Source organism: Athene cunicularia (assembly GCF_003259725.1).
Source record: "Athene cunicularia isolate RWA chromosome 5 unlocalized genomic scaffold, athCun1 chr5_part3, whole genome shotgun sequence".
Lineage (NCBI taxonomy): Eukaryota > Metazoa > Chordata > Aves > Strigiformes > Strigidae > Athene > Athene cunicularia.
In genome coordinates this window covers 2,999,482-3,016,356 of record NW_020799103.1, presented here as the reverse complement: position 1 = coordinate 3,016,356, position 16,875 = coordinate 2,999,482, and the positions used below count along the sequence as shown (strand labels likewise).

At 40.0% G+C, this 16,875-nt stretch overlaps 1 protein-coding gene across 2 annotated transcripts in view; it reads left to right on the top strand.

Annotated features, from left to right (window-relative positions):
• HIPK3 (homeodomain interacting protein kinase 3) overlaps positions 1–16,875 on the top strand; it is a 73,875-nt gene that overhangs the window by 10,856 nt on the left and 46,144 nt on the right. For both annotated transcript variants that reach the window (XM_026850815.1, XM_026850816.1), the window contains one exon: positions 2,830–3,925. In XM_026850815.1, the coding sequence (XP_026706616.1) occupies positions 2,832–3,925 (1,094 nt within the window). In that variant the 5' untranslated portion in view covers positions 2,830–2,831. Of the gene's footprint in view, positions 1–2,829; positions 3,926–16,875 lie in introns of those variants that run through there.

Here is a 16,875-nt window from a genome sequence, read left to right as displayed (position 1 = left end):
CCCACCCCCCCCCCAAAAAAACCCAACAAACCAACAAAAAAATCCCCCCGAACATGGCAGTGCTGTCACAGTAGAGTGTGTTCTGGTATTTTCCCTTTCTCTTCAAGGTTTGTTGTGTAGTTCTTCTGTCTGGGTGGGGGGAAATGAATTCCATTAATAAACTTAGTTTCTCAAAGCAAAGGCCTACAGCAGCTGCCTGTAGCGGACAGTTCGATGCTGGTGTGGGGTATTTCACTGCGTATATGTTAATGTGTGGAGAGGTCGCTTCTGTCTGAAATGCCTTGTGGGCACTGTGTGTGAGTGCATGGCAGAGGTCTTTAAGCAGTCTCTGGTGTAGGATGCTGCAGGATTTTAATGTGCCCGTTTCACAGCAATACCTTATTCGCTGGTTATGTGAAGACACTCCCGTGAGATTGCATCCTCCAGTATATGTTTAAAAAAAACCCCAAGACAATAGGGGTAAAGAAGGTGTTTAGGCAAAATAGGAAATCAGATGGTCAGACAAGAACACTAAGACCATATTTACTTTTCTGGAGTAAAATTTTGACTTTTTCAGTTCAGTCTGTTATGGTTGTTCTCCCAGGGTATGTAATCTAATTTATTTGGTGCTTTTTTTTTTTTTTTCTTTTCCTTGGGGTTGCTAAAAATGTTCTTGTAATAACTCAATAAACACTTTTTATCTGAGAGCTGTTACCATGGTCAGAGCTCAGGGTGATGGAGTTAACCCTGTAAGAATCACACAACCCTCCCAAAAATGATAGTCTAGCTTTTCTCATTCAACATGTTAAAAAAAAAAAAAAAAAAAAAAAAAAAAAAGTGACTGTGTGCTTCCAGTCCTTCTGGACTGGTTTTGAATAGCATGAGCTACAGAAAACTTCGACCTCTTTGAATGCCAGTTGTCTCAAAAGGCTGAGGTTGGGATTTGAGTGGTCCTCCCCCTGTTCTCCCCCCTGCCCCGGCTTGCCGTCCTGTCTTCAGAAAACATCCTTAATTGCAGTGTAGGTTTATCACTGATTTTTCAAAGTAATTGTCTTGATTTCACGCCATCAGCTTCGGCAACATGCTTACACGGGCAAATACCTTCTCCAGAAGTTAAACCAAGCAAGACGTTCGCTGCTTGGTTACGGCAGATCCGGGGTGAACGGACCCGCCGGGGCTGCTGCAGCTCCGCAGGGCTCTCGCCCGTGGGTCAGGCGTCCAGGCTCCTGGGTCTGCTCGGCATTTAGATTTGTCTCTGAGTCACGGAGGCGATTCTAGGCATCGGAACTCTCCTGTCAGCGAACTGTGGGATAACACAGTAGCATTACCTTGAAAAGAGGGACAGTTTCTTTACTTTTGAGGTGTAAAAGTTCTCTGAGGTTGAATGTTTTACTTCTCTCATGCACGTGAAAGGTGTAAGTGGGGCTTCTGGTGAAAAAACAAGCAAAGTTTTTTTTTAGCAGCAACTTTTGAAAAGATTTTAAGAAAAAAAATTAGTTTGAGACTGTAGTGTCTTTGGAGTGAATGTGGCAAATGTGATATTTGAGTTGTCCCAGAAGAATGGGAGGAACGATGAGCTGCTGACAGAAGGTTTGGTTTGGTCTGAGCTGTGCAGGTGGTACTGGAAGCTTCAAGTAGGCTTGGATGTATGTGTACTCTGGGGCAGTCGGTGAGGGTTGATCTTTGGAGCTCTAAGGAATGTAATCAGGATTAATGATTCATTTAAATAGAATTGTTACAGAAAAGAGGGTAAGTTCCATAGTCAGTAATATGCTTATGCTGTGTACCAGGCACTTTGTAATGGGATATGTTATTTAGGAGAGATTTCAAGAACTTGGAGAATTTTTGCCTGTGTTTTGGGGTTGAGAGTCAGTCTTAAATCCTTGGTGTGGAGCAGGAGGCTGGTGACAGTCCCATAATGTTTGGTGGCAAGAGCACCTAGCTGCCAGCAGTCTCCAGCTTCCTTTGTGGTCTGTCTCTGGGCAAACAGCTTTGGAAAGGGAAGGGCTTTGAAGTTTTTGTTCTGCTGCTGGGGCAAAAACCATTACAGGATGCTAAACTGAGGTGATGGTATGATTATTTTCATCACTCTGAAGATGTTAATTTGCATAAATCAAATCACAGCTTCAGAATAATTATGCCATGCATTTGGTTAGTTTTCGTTTGATGAGAGTCACTGCAATGTCTGGCTCAAGTTTTATGTGAGTGATCTGCAATTTAAATACCTGTTGCCAGAATCTTCACGTGCTTGGTATGAAAAAAAAGATTTCATTAAAGTAGTATTGGTATTGAATTAATCTCTTGAGAGCTGATCGGGCTGGTACAAGCCATAATTTCCCTGAAACCGTGTAGTCGTTTACATCCATCCAATGCCTTTTTCTTAGTGTTTAGCATTATGTGACATAAAAGTCTAAGTGTGGTGTTGGACAGGCGTGGAAGGGGACGCAGCAGGGTCAGTGCAGAGATGGAAGGCACAGCATCAGAGAGAGGCGAGGTCTATGCGATTTAAAGTGGGATTGAGATTCCTCGTCCCACGTGCAGGCTGTGTACCTCTGCCATTGTCCTGCAGATAATCTCAGTCCTGCCCAGTGCCACCAGCAAAACCAGTGCTGTAACCTGCTGCTGCCACAGTCCTCGTGTGCTGAAGCATGCACACTGGTCAGGCGTGAGGACCTTGCTATTGACCATAAGAAAGAAATATGAAATAACTTTAGGCTAGCTTTTTTGGAAAATACTCATGTCCTGATACTTTTTTTTTTTTTGTCTTTTTTAGAAGAGGAAGCTGCTGCAAAGCTTGGAAATGTGAATGCAGGATTCTCACTTGCTTTTTCTTTTTCTCTCCCTCTGTAGGTATGGCCTCACAAGTCTTGGTCTATCCACCATATGTTTATCAAACCCAGTCAAGTGCCTTTTGTAGTGTGAAGAAACTCAAACTAGAACCAAGCAGTTGTGTGTACCACGAAAGAACCTACCCACAAATCTATGTGAATGGTAAAAACTTTGGAATTTCTCCCCACAGGGTTAGTACATACTTTCAGACTAAAAACCCATTTGATAGACCTCGAGGACAGAACTTTTTGTTGCAGTCAAATGCTGTTGCTTTAAAAAATATTGCAGGTGCTACAAAAGCGTTAGCAGCGCGGGCGCAGCAAGCTCAGTTAGAGGCACCTCGGACTGGGACACAAGGAAGCCGATCAGATATCCTGGAAGGAGCCCAGCGATGTGGATTGAAGCGTAAGAGTGAAGAGCTGGATAATCAAAATAGCACGATGCAGATTGTCGATGAAGTGTCCATCCTGCCTGCAATGTTGCAAACCAACGTAGGAAACCCAGTGACAGTTGTGACAACAGCTGCAACTTCAAAACAAAGTGGTACAAGCGGAGACGGAGATTACCAGTTAGTACAGCATGAGGTATTGTGCTCTGTGAAAAACACGTACGAGGTTCTTGATTTCCTTGGGCGAGGGACCTTTGGACAAGTGGTAAAGTGCTGGAAAAGAGGGACAAATGAGATTGTGGCAATCAAAATCTTGAAGAATCATCCTTCGTATGCACGCCAAGGACAAATAGAAGTGAGCATATTAGCGAGACTGAGTACTGAAAATGCTGATGAATTTAATTTTGTGAGAGCCTACGAATGCTTTCAGCATCGTAACCATACTTGTCTGGTATTTGAGATGTTGGAACAGAATTTATATGACTTCCTGAAACAAAACAAATTCAGCCCTCTGCAACTGAAAGTAATACGGCCTATTCTGCAACAGGTGGCCACTGCACTGAAAAAACTAAAAAGCCTGGGTTTAATCCATGCTGACCTCAAACCAGAGAACATTATGTTGGTGGATCCCGTTCGGCAGCCTTACCGGGTTAAAGTAATAGATTTTGGGTCTGCCAGCCATGTATCAAAGACTATTTGTTCAACCTATTTACAATCTCGGTATTACAGGTAGGTGTCTTTTACTTTGTTTTTAACTTTTAATAGAACAAGGTTTTAGCATTTATTAAAGTTAAGGGCTTATATAATTACTCTTAATACTTGGGAAAACATAAGGACCATCTAAGAATGAAGGCCATACTAAGGTTAATTGATTAATTACCATTTTAAATGTGAATACTGCTTTGTTTTTATAGTGTTATTTTTTTCTTAGAGGTATGTTTTGTGTTGTTCTCTGAAGTCATCACTTAACTGCTATTTTGAGATCTCTGATGAGACTTTAAAGGAAAACAGAGGGGAAAAAAAAAGCTTTCACTTGCTTGCTTAAGATGCCTTTGCTGCCTTCCTAACGTGATGAGGTATTTTTTGTAAGCAGCTGGACAATGTACTAGAAGTGCCATATTTTATATCTTGTTGCCAAAGATTAAGTAAATGCCTCTGGTTTTCTCTAGCACTTGTAAATATTTTGCCTAGTTCTTATAAACTCAGTTCTGATTCAGTGCCTTCAGCAGCTGTGGACTTCAGTGAACTTCTGGAGTTAGTGACACCAGGCAGGCATTTAAAGGGGTTTTGGTACATGATTGTATTCTGCATTGGCCTCTGATTTTTGTTTTTTATTTCTTTCTTCCTATAGTTATCCAATCTGTGAGAAATGTAAAAGCTATTAGCATTTAGCATCTGAGATCATTTGTTTTCTTTATAAGCTGAACTTGTCTTGATTGAAGACCTTTTTCAGTTCTGCTTTGCATCATTGGCAATAGTATGTCCTGGGCATTGTCTGTCTCTTACAAGTTCAGTAAAAAGCTAGTAAACTAAGACAATGAGTAATTTGAAGAAAATTTTAAATACTTGACAGCCCATACTCAAAGTGAAAACTTGTGCGGTGCGGTTCTAGGCTTGATGAAATTAGTGATTTGAGTTCATGCCAGACGGATCTATTCTTTGACTGTAGCTTGTAAACAAGAGCATTTCATGTGTAGTGCTTATGTAAAATACTCTAATTCATCACCTGCATTTCCCTGTGACTTAATTACAAACTGCAGCTAAGGGTTTAAAAACTGCACAAAGTTCGTCAACAGAAAACTAAATTGGGAAACCATATGGTTTGATGCATACCCACATTTATAAAAAAATGTGCATGAGAGGAAATAAGAAACGAAGTAACTCGAGAGTTCATTTTGGTGTAATAGCTGCAGCCACTCAAAGTACTTTATTTTCAGGCCCTGGAAGACAAAAATGTGCAAGTCTTGAAAAGGAGGCATGAATTTTGTGAGGTTCTAGACAAGGGCAAAAATCTTGGCATGAGCCAAGTACAAATTCATAATTCAGCAGGTACTCAAGATGCATGGTCTGAGAATAATTCCTTACACATTTTGGCTTTTTATTTATTGAAGCAATTGCAGATTATTGTGACCTACTGCCATTTCTCCCTCCTGCCTCCCCAAGAACTGACACAGGGAGAGGCTGTTGATAGCCAGTCTGGGTGGTCCTATTGTAGTACTTCATTCTCTAGTTTCCGATCGTTTTTTTCCATTTCAGATGGAAATGCCATACCATTGTTGGGCTTATTCAGTTGCCTACATACAAATTCTAGCTGTATTTTTGTTTTACTTGGGTTGATGTTCCTTTGCACCTATACTTTATATAGAATTTTGACACGTTTACTAGGCTGAGCGGGTCTGTAGGCTGGCAAGATCAACGTGCAACTCCTTGGCACCTTGTGTGCATTTTGGATACTTGTATTGCATTACATGCACTAAAGTGTGAGTAAGTGCAGTTCATTGTGGATGTACATTAAAAAATATTCATTTTTTTTTTTTTTTTCCCCCCCAAGAATAAGACTCGTGGGTGTGTGTGCTTGTCTTGGCTCGATGATGTTGAGTGATATTCATATAGACTCATAAAACATCTGCAGCTAAAATTCCCTAGTTACTAAGTTGCAGTGCTTTGTAAATATTTAGGCTGCTCAGTAGAAGATCATATTCTTTCATTTTGTATAGTTTTATAATCCTTCTATAAAGTAGCATTTAAGTCAGTATTTTTTTTGAAAGTAAGAAAGACATACAAAAAGAAAAAAGGTTAGGGTCTATCTACTTGAATAGTTATGGTGTTATATTTAAGTTAAATATTGCTTGAGATAATTTGGAAAAAAAAAGACACTACAGAATTATTTTCGCAGAAAGTTTACTGCTGAAAAGGTTTTTAGCATGCTGGATTTCATCATAGACGGATGGCTTTCTATCCATTGAGTGATGCAAATTAATTTTGTGGAACTTGGCGTGCGGTTTTCAAACTTTTTTATTGCTTTGGAAGCACCTGAGTAATATAAATAATATCAGAAAATAGGGATTTGATCCAAAGGGTCTCAAAATAGATGATGCTAGAGAAATTTGAAGAGAAAAGCCTTAAAGAGGAATGAGAAGGGCCTTCGGAGAATACACTGTATCGATGGAATTTATTTTTCAAGAGATTGTGCTTCTTGTCAATCAAATAAGGCGCTACTTCATAAAATGTAACTATACTTAAATGTTTTTTGTATTAGAAAAGGATAAGAGTGATAGTGCAGGTTTGACTTGTTTGACTATGACATGTTGAAACAAACCCTTTAAGAAAAAAAAAAATCAAGCAGCAGTTGGGATGCTGAAATTTCTTTTCCCCCCCACCCCTTGAGCTCAGTGGTGCTATGTGTTTAGGTTATTTAGCAGGAAGACATTCATTTAAATAGATTTTTATTTAAAGCTTTGAGCTAAATTAATCCAGTTAGAGTTCAAATCGGAATTTTTTTTTTAAGAAATGCTGCTTGATCCCTACAGTACCTCTTTTTATTGGTGTGATCCCATCTGTATTCTTGTGTAGAGGCTTTGAAAATTGTTTCTGTGCTAAGCTGTATGTGTATTGTCATGAGCTTTACCTGTAACTTTTACCAGGGGATCCTTGCATGCTCAGAGGTGACGGTGAGTGAGACTTTGCCTCACCAAGTAACAGGCACCGCACGCTACTTTGACTTTTATATGAATATTTCCGACATTTATATGAATATTTCCGAGGTAAACACGATGTGAACCTGCCCTTTTCTGATGTGCGAAAGCCCTCGTTCAGGTCCAAGAATTTAAAGGAAGCTACGAAGAAGAAACGTTTTAAAATAAATTTTAGGATCTGAGCCCTTAAAGAAGGATGAAATGAAACGAAATGCCCTTAAGTGATGGCGTAGGTTGAGAGGGAGCCGTGCTCAGGGCCGCGGTGTGGTGCCGTCCTGCTCCCGGGGTGATCCTGCCCCGTCCCTGCCCCGCGTTCCGTGCACCGCGCATCTGCCAGAGTGCCTGTGCCAGCCTGAGGAGGGAGGGAGGTGGCCTTGGGGGAAGGGAGGAACTGTTATTTCTGGCAGCACTGTCAGTTCATGCCATGGTCATTTTCAAGAACAGGATTTACGCTTTCTCTGGAGAAGGCATATGCTCACCAGCGTCTGTAGAGGTGTATGTTGAATGCTCAAGAGAGATCATCAAGAAGTTTTGCAAAAGTGAATAAAGTACAGGGGTTATTTGTTGTTTGTACTTTATTTTAATTTTTTTTTTTTTTGTCACCACTTTTTCATGTTCGTGGGAGTGTCGTGAGTAAATTATCACAAGACTGGAGAACACCACAAAGTCTAGTGTTTTGAATGGCAGTGACAGTATTTTATATTGGTATAAGGAAGTGAGTAATGAATTGGAGAAATAAGTAATAAGAGGATTAGGATTTAAAGCAGGGAATGTAATACAGCCAAGTGAATGGATAATGGGCTGACTTACCCTCGTCTATAGCAGAAGAGGTGATGTAATGATGACTATTGGAGACATTGGAGTACTTCTTGTGAGGAGAGATTGTAAAAAACCAAAAAAACCCCCAAACTAATTGAATTTATAGAAGGGTATAGACAAGCAGAAAAATGGAGGCAAACTGGATGGAATGATAATGATGTTTTCCTGTTTCTGTTTCAGCTTTGTCAAGCAAAGAGAAAGTAGGAAAATGGTTAAAACAAGTATAAAAATACTTTTTGACATTTACCTTTTGGAAACTCCTGATTTTTATGTATTGCTAGAAATTAGAGTATGGATATGAATAAATACGAACCACAATACACTCTTAAGTCACAGATTATTATTTTTCTTTTAAAGATGAGATATTATTCTAAATACTCTTTCCCTAAAAGACAGTGTCTGTGCTTACACACTGTTTTTACGCTGGTCTGGATTTTAATAGCTGTGGACAAGAGAGATCTGGTATTTGAAGCCTTTTCTTTGCTGCTGGCCTCACACATTAAGACTGTTGACCTTTTATGAGTGATCTAAGTAGGTAAATAACTGGGCAGTGTATACATTTTGAAAAGAAATAACTCCTTACATACAGCATAGGTAATCAAGCTTTTGTCATATATGGAAATGGTATGATAAGTATGTTTCTGTCCTTTTGGTCAGCTGTGCCCTAAATCACAAAAAGGGGTGAGTTTTGCATCCAGAAGCAAAAGCTTCTTTTCCCTTTAACGCATGGTGCAGGCTGCAGAGGTGGGGAATCAACACATTTATTCCCAAGTCTGGTGTCTTGCACTCATCTGGCGGGGCAGGAGGTTTTCCCAGGGCATAGTGTTTCCATCTGGGAGCAATCTGCCTTTGCTTTGCCTCTCTCCCGAGTTTATATGTATTTAGGGAAGTGGGTGTGAGAAGGGGGGCTTCAGAACAGCAGGCCCCAGGAAGCAGTAACTTCCAAGAAGAGTCAAGTGATCTGAAGTTGTCAGGATAATCCTGCCCATCTGCTTCAGGGAGCAGATTTACTTTTCTTTCTGCCACAGTGAGAAGCAATGGCCTTTTCAGGATTTCACGTTCAGAGATATCTCTTTAGGCCTGGTTTCACAGCAGACTTCTTCCTTCTGCTGGTACTCCCTTCAGGAGTATTTTTCCAGAGAATCTTCAGTTGAAACCTGTGTATAATTTCCCCTTTTTGAAATAACTGTGTGCAATACCGGTGGTTTAAGAGTTCTGCTTTACTCGTCAGCTAATACCCACATGGCAGTTATCAATGTCTTCTGCACTTCACTCTTGTCCGTAACCATCCAGCTGTTATTCAGAGAAGGTAAAATTGTATTTAAAGGACACACAGTTCCATCTAAGAGGAAGCTTTTTGTGGCAGGGCTTGGTAGTGATGAAGCCTCTCTCTTCTCAGATACATTTCTTCTTCCACTTGTTGCCTGGCTGTTCCACCAACTGAATTCATAAAATGCATCGCCACGTTTGCATTGCACGTTGACGTAGATAGCTAAGGGGGAGCTGTAGCAGTCTTTGTGTGTGCAGAGCTTCATGATTTCTCAGGTTTGCTGTTGGTTGCTGCGAGCAATTCTTGCTTAACTGTTTTTCAAGAGGAATCACCTTCATGTTGATGGAATTTGGGGCTGTCTTCCTAAAAGACAGGATTTGGAAAACGAGACTTCAGTAAACCTTACAAAATTTATCGTTCTTAAAATCCTGTTAATATCATGGACTTAACAGTAGCCATTGCAGGTGTAGAAGTGAGTGTGTTACTTGACTGTGTGCTCCTTCTGTGCAGTGTCCCAAGGGAGTTGAACAGTTGCTGCTCCAGTTGCCTGCGTAGCGGCCCCTATGGTTATGTTTCCTATCTTTTGCCTCCAGTCTCCCAAGAAAACATCTGCTTCATTGTAGTATGTCAGATTATACTGCTGTTAGAGTACAGCTGGAAATTTTACTGAAAAATACGTTTTGAGAACAAGCAAAGCACTCAGTTTCCTGATGGAAGAATGCTCCTTTTGGCATCCAGCAGTCTGTATGCAACCTGCTGTTTAGTTTAGGAAAGTGAAATGGATGGGAAGCGATAGAATTGATCTCTGTCTAAAACAGGGCACCAGCAAGAACCTGCGGTAGGCTGGTGGACAACTTGAGTGATGCTGGCAGAATGGAGGGTGTCTAGTTATTAAGGGACGCTCGTAGCTTGGAAATGTTTTTCTGCTCTGTTGGTGACATCAGTAAAATATGATCCTAGTTATTCAGCAATGTGCCCATAAGGAAAAGCAAATGATGCGAGTAGATGCACTCGGTGGAGTCAACTCATTCCTGAATCGGACAGTGATATCCTCCCTCCAGCCTTCCAACTAAGGATAGTTGCTAATCAACAGAGTTGTTCCAGACAAAATGCCAAATGTCACTAGTGTTGCGGTGGAGCTCAGAGCGATGGAAAAATCGCTGTTGGATGTATTCCTGTTGGATGAGAGCAGGCTTTTCCCCTCTCCTTCTCTTACCCTTCTCTCCCATGAAGGATGAGAGAGGATGGAGGAAGAAGTATAATCATTGTGTCCTGTGGTTCTGACATTGTTTTCACTTGCCCAGTCAGTTCTGCTGCAGCTCGGAAAAGTGATATGATCCAGTGTGATCCCTTCTGCTTTAAAGGGTTTTGGAAAAAGAGTAATTGAGTTCTGTGGCTTAATTACTGCCCATGGGCTGGGAGTAACAAGGGCTCTGTGCAGGCTCTGAGGCTGCACTAGGACAGCTTTTATTTATGACTTTCAGCTTCATTTTAGTTTCAGAATAAACTGTCAGGAGTTTATGCTGTTTTTTTTTTTTTTTTCTCCTCAAATTTAGGAAATTTATTTGATCTGTTGTTTTCCTTCTTTCTTAAACACATTCCTTCAAAACTAGAAAAAAATTCTCTTGGCTGTGAATTCCTGGAGAGACTTATTTTCTCACTGGCCTTTAACTTAGTTAGGTGTAGTCTTCGTCACTCTAGGGACGCCGGAGAGCGGAGGCTGACAGTACATCCTTCGAGTCTTCTTGTTGAACAGAATGTTTGCCTTTTGTAGGTTAGGATTGTTGGCAGGATGGGTTATTATGACTCAGTAACACATCTGTTGCATCCCAGTAACTTGTTGATTATCTTCTCCTAACATCAGATCAACAGGCAACTTAAATTGGTTTAAAATAGTTAAAAACCTGTATGCAGATCAACACCAATCTTAATACAGATTTTCTTTATAGGGATGACCAAGGAGAGAAGTTGTGCAAAACAACTTGGGAAGCAACTGCTTTTTCAAGTCCACCCATTGCTGTCACATACTTGGAAGTTTCTAAATTAGCTTTATCTTGAGTGGAATGTCTTGGTTTTTCTTCCTTCACAATGTCTAATATTCTTCTGTGTTTTGTTTTTTTTTGCGGGGTGGTGTGGTTTTGGTTTTTTTGCTTTCTTTTTTTTTTTTTATTAATTTTGAGTTTTATATGTTTAAATAGGAAGCAAAGCTCTGTTAATAAATTGAGTTCCCTGCCAAGGAAGTGCAGTACGAGAACAAACTAAAAATGCTCCTGTAAACAACTTGCACTTCAACATGCTAGCAGATGTTATTCTATCACTTTGAACTGTGCATCACTGAAGTGTATTGGGATATCTTAAAATAGTCAGGGGTGGTGGCCAGAGACTCTCGACTACTATAGATGGTGAAGCTGTTTCGCTGTTGCAATGAAATAAGCCAGAAGTACATGCTGCTAAGGTCATTGGCTTGCTCAAGGTCAGCATGTTAAAAGTCAGCTGCTGTACTAGTACGCATGGTTACTCTCAGTAGTGTATATATAAGAAAAAAGTTGTGATAACGTAAGGAATTGCTTTTACAAGTGAATTAGGACACTTAATCTTTTTTTTTTTTTTTTTTCCCCCCCCTCCCTTTAAAGTTGCACTGTGGTTGCTGGTTTATTTTCTTATTTGAGGAAACAGAACTTAATGTCAAGATAAACTTTTGTGGCTTGTGCCTCTGATTTGGCAAGGTTTTGTTTGCATTTTTTGCATAGTGCTAATTGTTTAATAGACTTCCTATTTTAAACTTCTATTTCATAATTACAAGGATCTAACTAAACCCATTGTAAGTGTCCTCCAGGAGTGGCAATCTCAGCTCATCATAACTTCATGTTTATACAACTATTTGACAACAAGATGTATTTTCTAGTCAGCATAACGTGGTCTATAATACCTCATTATTCTCTGTTCATAGAAGCAGAAAATAAGATTAGATGTTTTGGTAATGGTAGGTTTTTGTTACACCACCACCCCGCCCCTACTATGGAAAAAAGTCAGGGTTACTATAATTTTGCAACAACTTTTTTTTTTTTTAAATCCTCTCTGAAGATCCACAGGAGTATCATGGGGATGGGAGTGGATGAAATGGCAGCCAGCCTTTGAGTTAGTTGTTTTCCTGAGCCAGGGACTTTCTGAGTAATCTGGGATAACACAAAGCATTTGGAGGTACCTGCTGGACAGTCTAGTGATGTTAGCCCAGATTTCAAATTAATAGTGATGGTAGGAGCAACAACTGAAATCAGAGTTCAGATGATGGTTCTCTTGGTCTTTAGGCTGCTTCGGTTTGAACAGAAGGGAAATTCTTTCGTAATCTCAAAGGCAAAAGAGCTCTTGGTTCTGGCTGTAATTTCTGTTTTTTTTGGGTTGAATGATAGACTTAAGTTTGTCATGGCTAAAGTTGTGGGAAGCAGCTCTTATTTTTCACACTTTAAAATAGATCTACTGAAATGTGATCCTTTTTTTTTTTTTTTTCGTTGCACTGATATTTCAGTCACAAAGATCCGTTCATCGTATATCTGTGTGTACATGAGTGTGGATATATCAGGTATCTTAATGGCAGAAAATATCAGCGGTAGCTACAATGCTATATTTGTAAATACCGTGTCTAACTGCTCCCACTGTGTTCGTTTTGAAAATACGGCTGTGTATTTCTGTTGTAAGAGCAGGTAGTACTAGATCTAAATCAATGTGGTGGAAAGCAAAGCCTATACATCAGCCCTTATCCCTTCCATCTGGCATCCTTGTCTTCAAAGGAGAGCTCTTCTATGGGTGAGGGCTACCTTCTGCATCAGCTCGTGGCATCCAACATGAGTGAAGAGGATGAAGCAGATGTGTGGGGGAAGAAGTCTTCTGCACAGCTGAATACAAAAAAAATGGGCCGAGCTGCTACTCTGCTGATAGAGCCTGTGAAAGGGAGAGGATGTACCACAGCTGAGGGCTTGTCCTGTTAGCTGCAGAAGTCACTGCCTCAGTTGATCTGAAAATCAAGCAGGTTGAACAAGTGCAAATTGATAATGTGGACACGTTTAGAACTCTTAACATTCGTGCTAGATTGGACCAAATCCAGCAGTAAAATACTACTGTGATGAAAAAAACCAACCGGTGTCAATGAAAAAATTCTTTTGAGAATTCTGGCATTAATTAGAAAGTGGTATAGAGGTGTGTCTGACATAAAAGTAAGTATTTGAGGTGTAATTAATCATAGAATCATAGAACACCAGGTTGGAAGGGACCTCAAGGTTCATCTGGTCTAGCCTTTATTGGCAAAAACATGGCCCAGACAAGGTGGCCCAGCTGAATCTTACAAGTGTTCAATGTTGGGGAATCCATTACTTCCCTGAGGAGATCATTCTGGTAGCTGATTGTTCTCATTGTGAAAATTTTTTCTCTTGTGTCCAATTAGAATCTCCTCAGGAGTAACTTAAGTAAAATTAAATTTGCTTAATGAAGTAAAATGAAAATGTATATGAAAATGAGTTGCCTGAAATGACCATATTGTCAAATTCTATACTGTGTGTGTTTGAAGGTCCATGATCCTACAGCACTAGCTAATATTTTGGAGGCATTTTTGTTTGGACAGTTAATAAAATACCTTCGAACAAGTGAAATTGGATTAGGGGGCTGAGGGAAGCAAGCCAAAAGCATTTCGCAGATAAGTTTTTTCAAGCAGTTGCGTTTTGAAACCGTGATGTTATTTTAAGAGCATGTGAAATGTCATTGTTTCTTAAAAATCCTGGTTTGTTGGTAATTGGACAGCAACAGTCGATTAAAGGGCAGGCATAATGTAATTTAATCCAGTGGTACTTAAGTGAGTCTGTATGCAGGCAAAGTTGTGCTGGTAAGGAGAAAAGAAAAAATTGGTTTTATCCCTATGAACCACTTAATAAAACTCGGAATCTCCCTGCAGGCATAGGCACAAAGTACGTGGGACGGGGCAGTGCTGTGGCCTTCGGTCCCACGTGCTCGCTGTTGGGAGTGGGCAGAAGCACAAGTCAGCGGTACGAAGCCTCTGCAGAAGCTGGGTGGTGGGAAGTGGTGTTTTCTGTCCGTGTGATGTTTTCCAGCTTCTTGCCCAGCATGTCATGACTGCAGATGGACTTCAGCTCTTGTGTCTTAACACCAAAATCTGACCATTAGTCTGCTAAGTAATGGAAAAACAACTGCATCCACGCTTCTTAGTGAAGGCCCACCTAAACAATAGGAAATTCAGAAGACATTGGTGTTTATTTAATTTCCTCGTGCTTCTAAAAAAGTCTAATCTTTGTTTACCAGTCATAAAGATAAATTCAGAATTATGTCCAGAATGTTTTTTTTTCTCAGTGTACAATATGTACTTCAAGGATAAATTATTAAAAATAGCTTATTTGGGTATGCATGGTATCTGGAATTTTATATCAATAGTAAATTAAGACATATTCTGTAAAATGCACTACACTGGATTGCAGCAGTGTAGGAGCCTGGCTAGGAAGCCCTTAGCCTTTTGGGAGGGGTGGGAAAGATAGTCATGGTGTACCTCCAGAGCAGTCAAGTCAAACCTCTTCTCATTTCTCTGTTAAACTCGTGTCGGATGCTCCATGGGATTCAGGATTTCTCACTCTTGCCTTCATGGTGGATGCTGTGCTGGCCCTACCATATTTAAAGCTGATGAGGGCTCTAAAGCCTATAGAAAATGTTACCATTTTCCCCTTAGTGAATGCCAACAATGTTTCTGTTGTCCCAGAGCAGCACAGAAGTGTCTCAAGAAATAGCTCATGACATGGTTCCCTTCATTCAGAATTACACCGTAGTTGAGTTTTTACCAGCCTTTTGAATGCCTTATCGGATATTTTTGAGAACAATAGGTTCTCACCCTTATAGTCAATCATACAATACTGTGTGCACAATATTTAAAACCACCATAAAATCTTTCACGAGCGTGCTGTATTGTTTCAAGTGTAGTGCATGTAGGTAATCTTGGAAAAAAAGCTGTTTCTTTAGCAAAAATACCAGTATTCAGTGTTTGTGTGTATAGAAATACATATAGAACGCAACTGAACTTTTTTTTTTTTTTGATGCAGGTTCAAAACTACTGTGACTTAAAAATGTCTTTTAATTGTCCGAAATGGATTCTGGGAATTGAATTGGAACACTTATTTCGTTATTTTTTATTACTTTCAATAAAACTGACTTCCCCAATAACCTTTGGATATGTGCATTTTGTAACTTTTTGGAAAAACTGCGTACGTTACATTACTTATATACGAGGCTTTTTTATAAATGTAACACTATATGAAGCTTTTAAGCTGTGTGCTGCTGCAGTTTTATCAGCTGAAAAACCTCATTATTTTTAGAATGGCTTTGAGTTGTTAGAATATGCTGCTGTAGGTTGTGAATTAGTATAGGACTTAATGATACTTGCCAAAAAAGTCTTATGTCAAAAGTATTATTTGCAATAATAGCGCTGGATGTTGTACTCAGTGCCTTTTTTGAACACCAGTACTGTTCGAAATTTTGAGCTGTTAATTTTCTCATTCTTGATAATTAACCTTTCACTTCTTGCCATCTAGTACTAGATTTAGCTCAAGATCTATTGTGTATTTCTTAATATAAAGTATGCTATTTGGTTATGTGTGTTTTGTTAAGAGTATTTTTTAACACCTTGAAATTTTTCAACAGCATTTTCACACATCCAAGTGTGTTGTTTGTCTTCGTCCCTGCTCCCACCCAGATGATTTCTGAGGTGCATTTAAAACATCTTCTGTGTCTTCTATATGGCCAAGTAAGTGGCTGTAGTTCATGGGTTTGGGATTTTGTCTTATGGCAAATCCAGAGGCTACACCATCGTTTTTTGGCTTCCTTAGAGAACTGCCTGCTGAATGAACTCTGTGTTGGCTGCCTTCAGTGGGTGACAGCAGAGCTGGAGAGACTTCAGCTGCTCCTTACTTTCTGGCCATAGCACGAGGGATTGCAGGATGGTGTCTGTGCACTGATGTACTTGCGATTTCCACCATGAGACAATTACACTGGGTCAGCGTTATGTGGAGATGCAGACACTTCACTTCCCTGGAGGAGTAACTGGAAGTGGAGAGCCTCAGTATTTTTGGTAACAAGAGCCCTAGAAAGAAGAACAGGAGGGTATAATTTGTAGATTATACGGTACAGTTTCTGGTTTGGGTTTTCATCTAGCCTTGAATTATTTCAAGAATTTCCATTAGGAAAGTATCTTAAATCAGAAGTTTCCTGTGCATGCAGAGTAACTGGGAAAGCTCTGTAGTTAAAGTTATGTCCATCTGATTATACTGAGTAATTTCTGTAGAGACATGCACTAACAAGTCAAGTGCTTAACTGATAATGAAGTTTATTTCTTGCTGTTTAGTGGTCTCTCTGCCTTACCAGTAGATGAACTGTATGAGTCTGAGTCTCACTGAGTTGACAGAGACCTGTTTTTTCATGACCAACACCACTTGTGTCCGCAGTGTTGTCTGGCTCTGTGTAATTTTCCTTTTCAGCATAGTGTTTAATATAGGCAGCGGTTGTTTAGCTGTTAAAAACCTACCAAAAACGTTAGGAAACTGTCAGGTAGTTAACAAGAGAAAAAACTGCAGCACTGTAGGGCATTACATAGAAGGATAATCAGGAATTAGCGAGTGTCATTAGTGCCCGAGTACTCTACCCTGCCCTCTGAATTACTGTCCCACAGGGAGAGTCGCTCATGGAGCGGTGCCATGTGCCATTTGGGATAGTCCATTTGTAGCTGTGCTGCTGCCTTCCCGAAAGAACAACTTCAGGATTGCCTAAACCTAATTAGCGCTGGTTTTATTTTGGTCATCTCTGGTTGTTCTGTAGTTGTGTTGGCTGTGATTATTAAGTGTTTACAGATG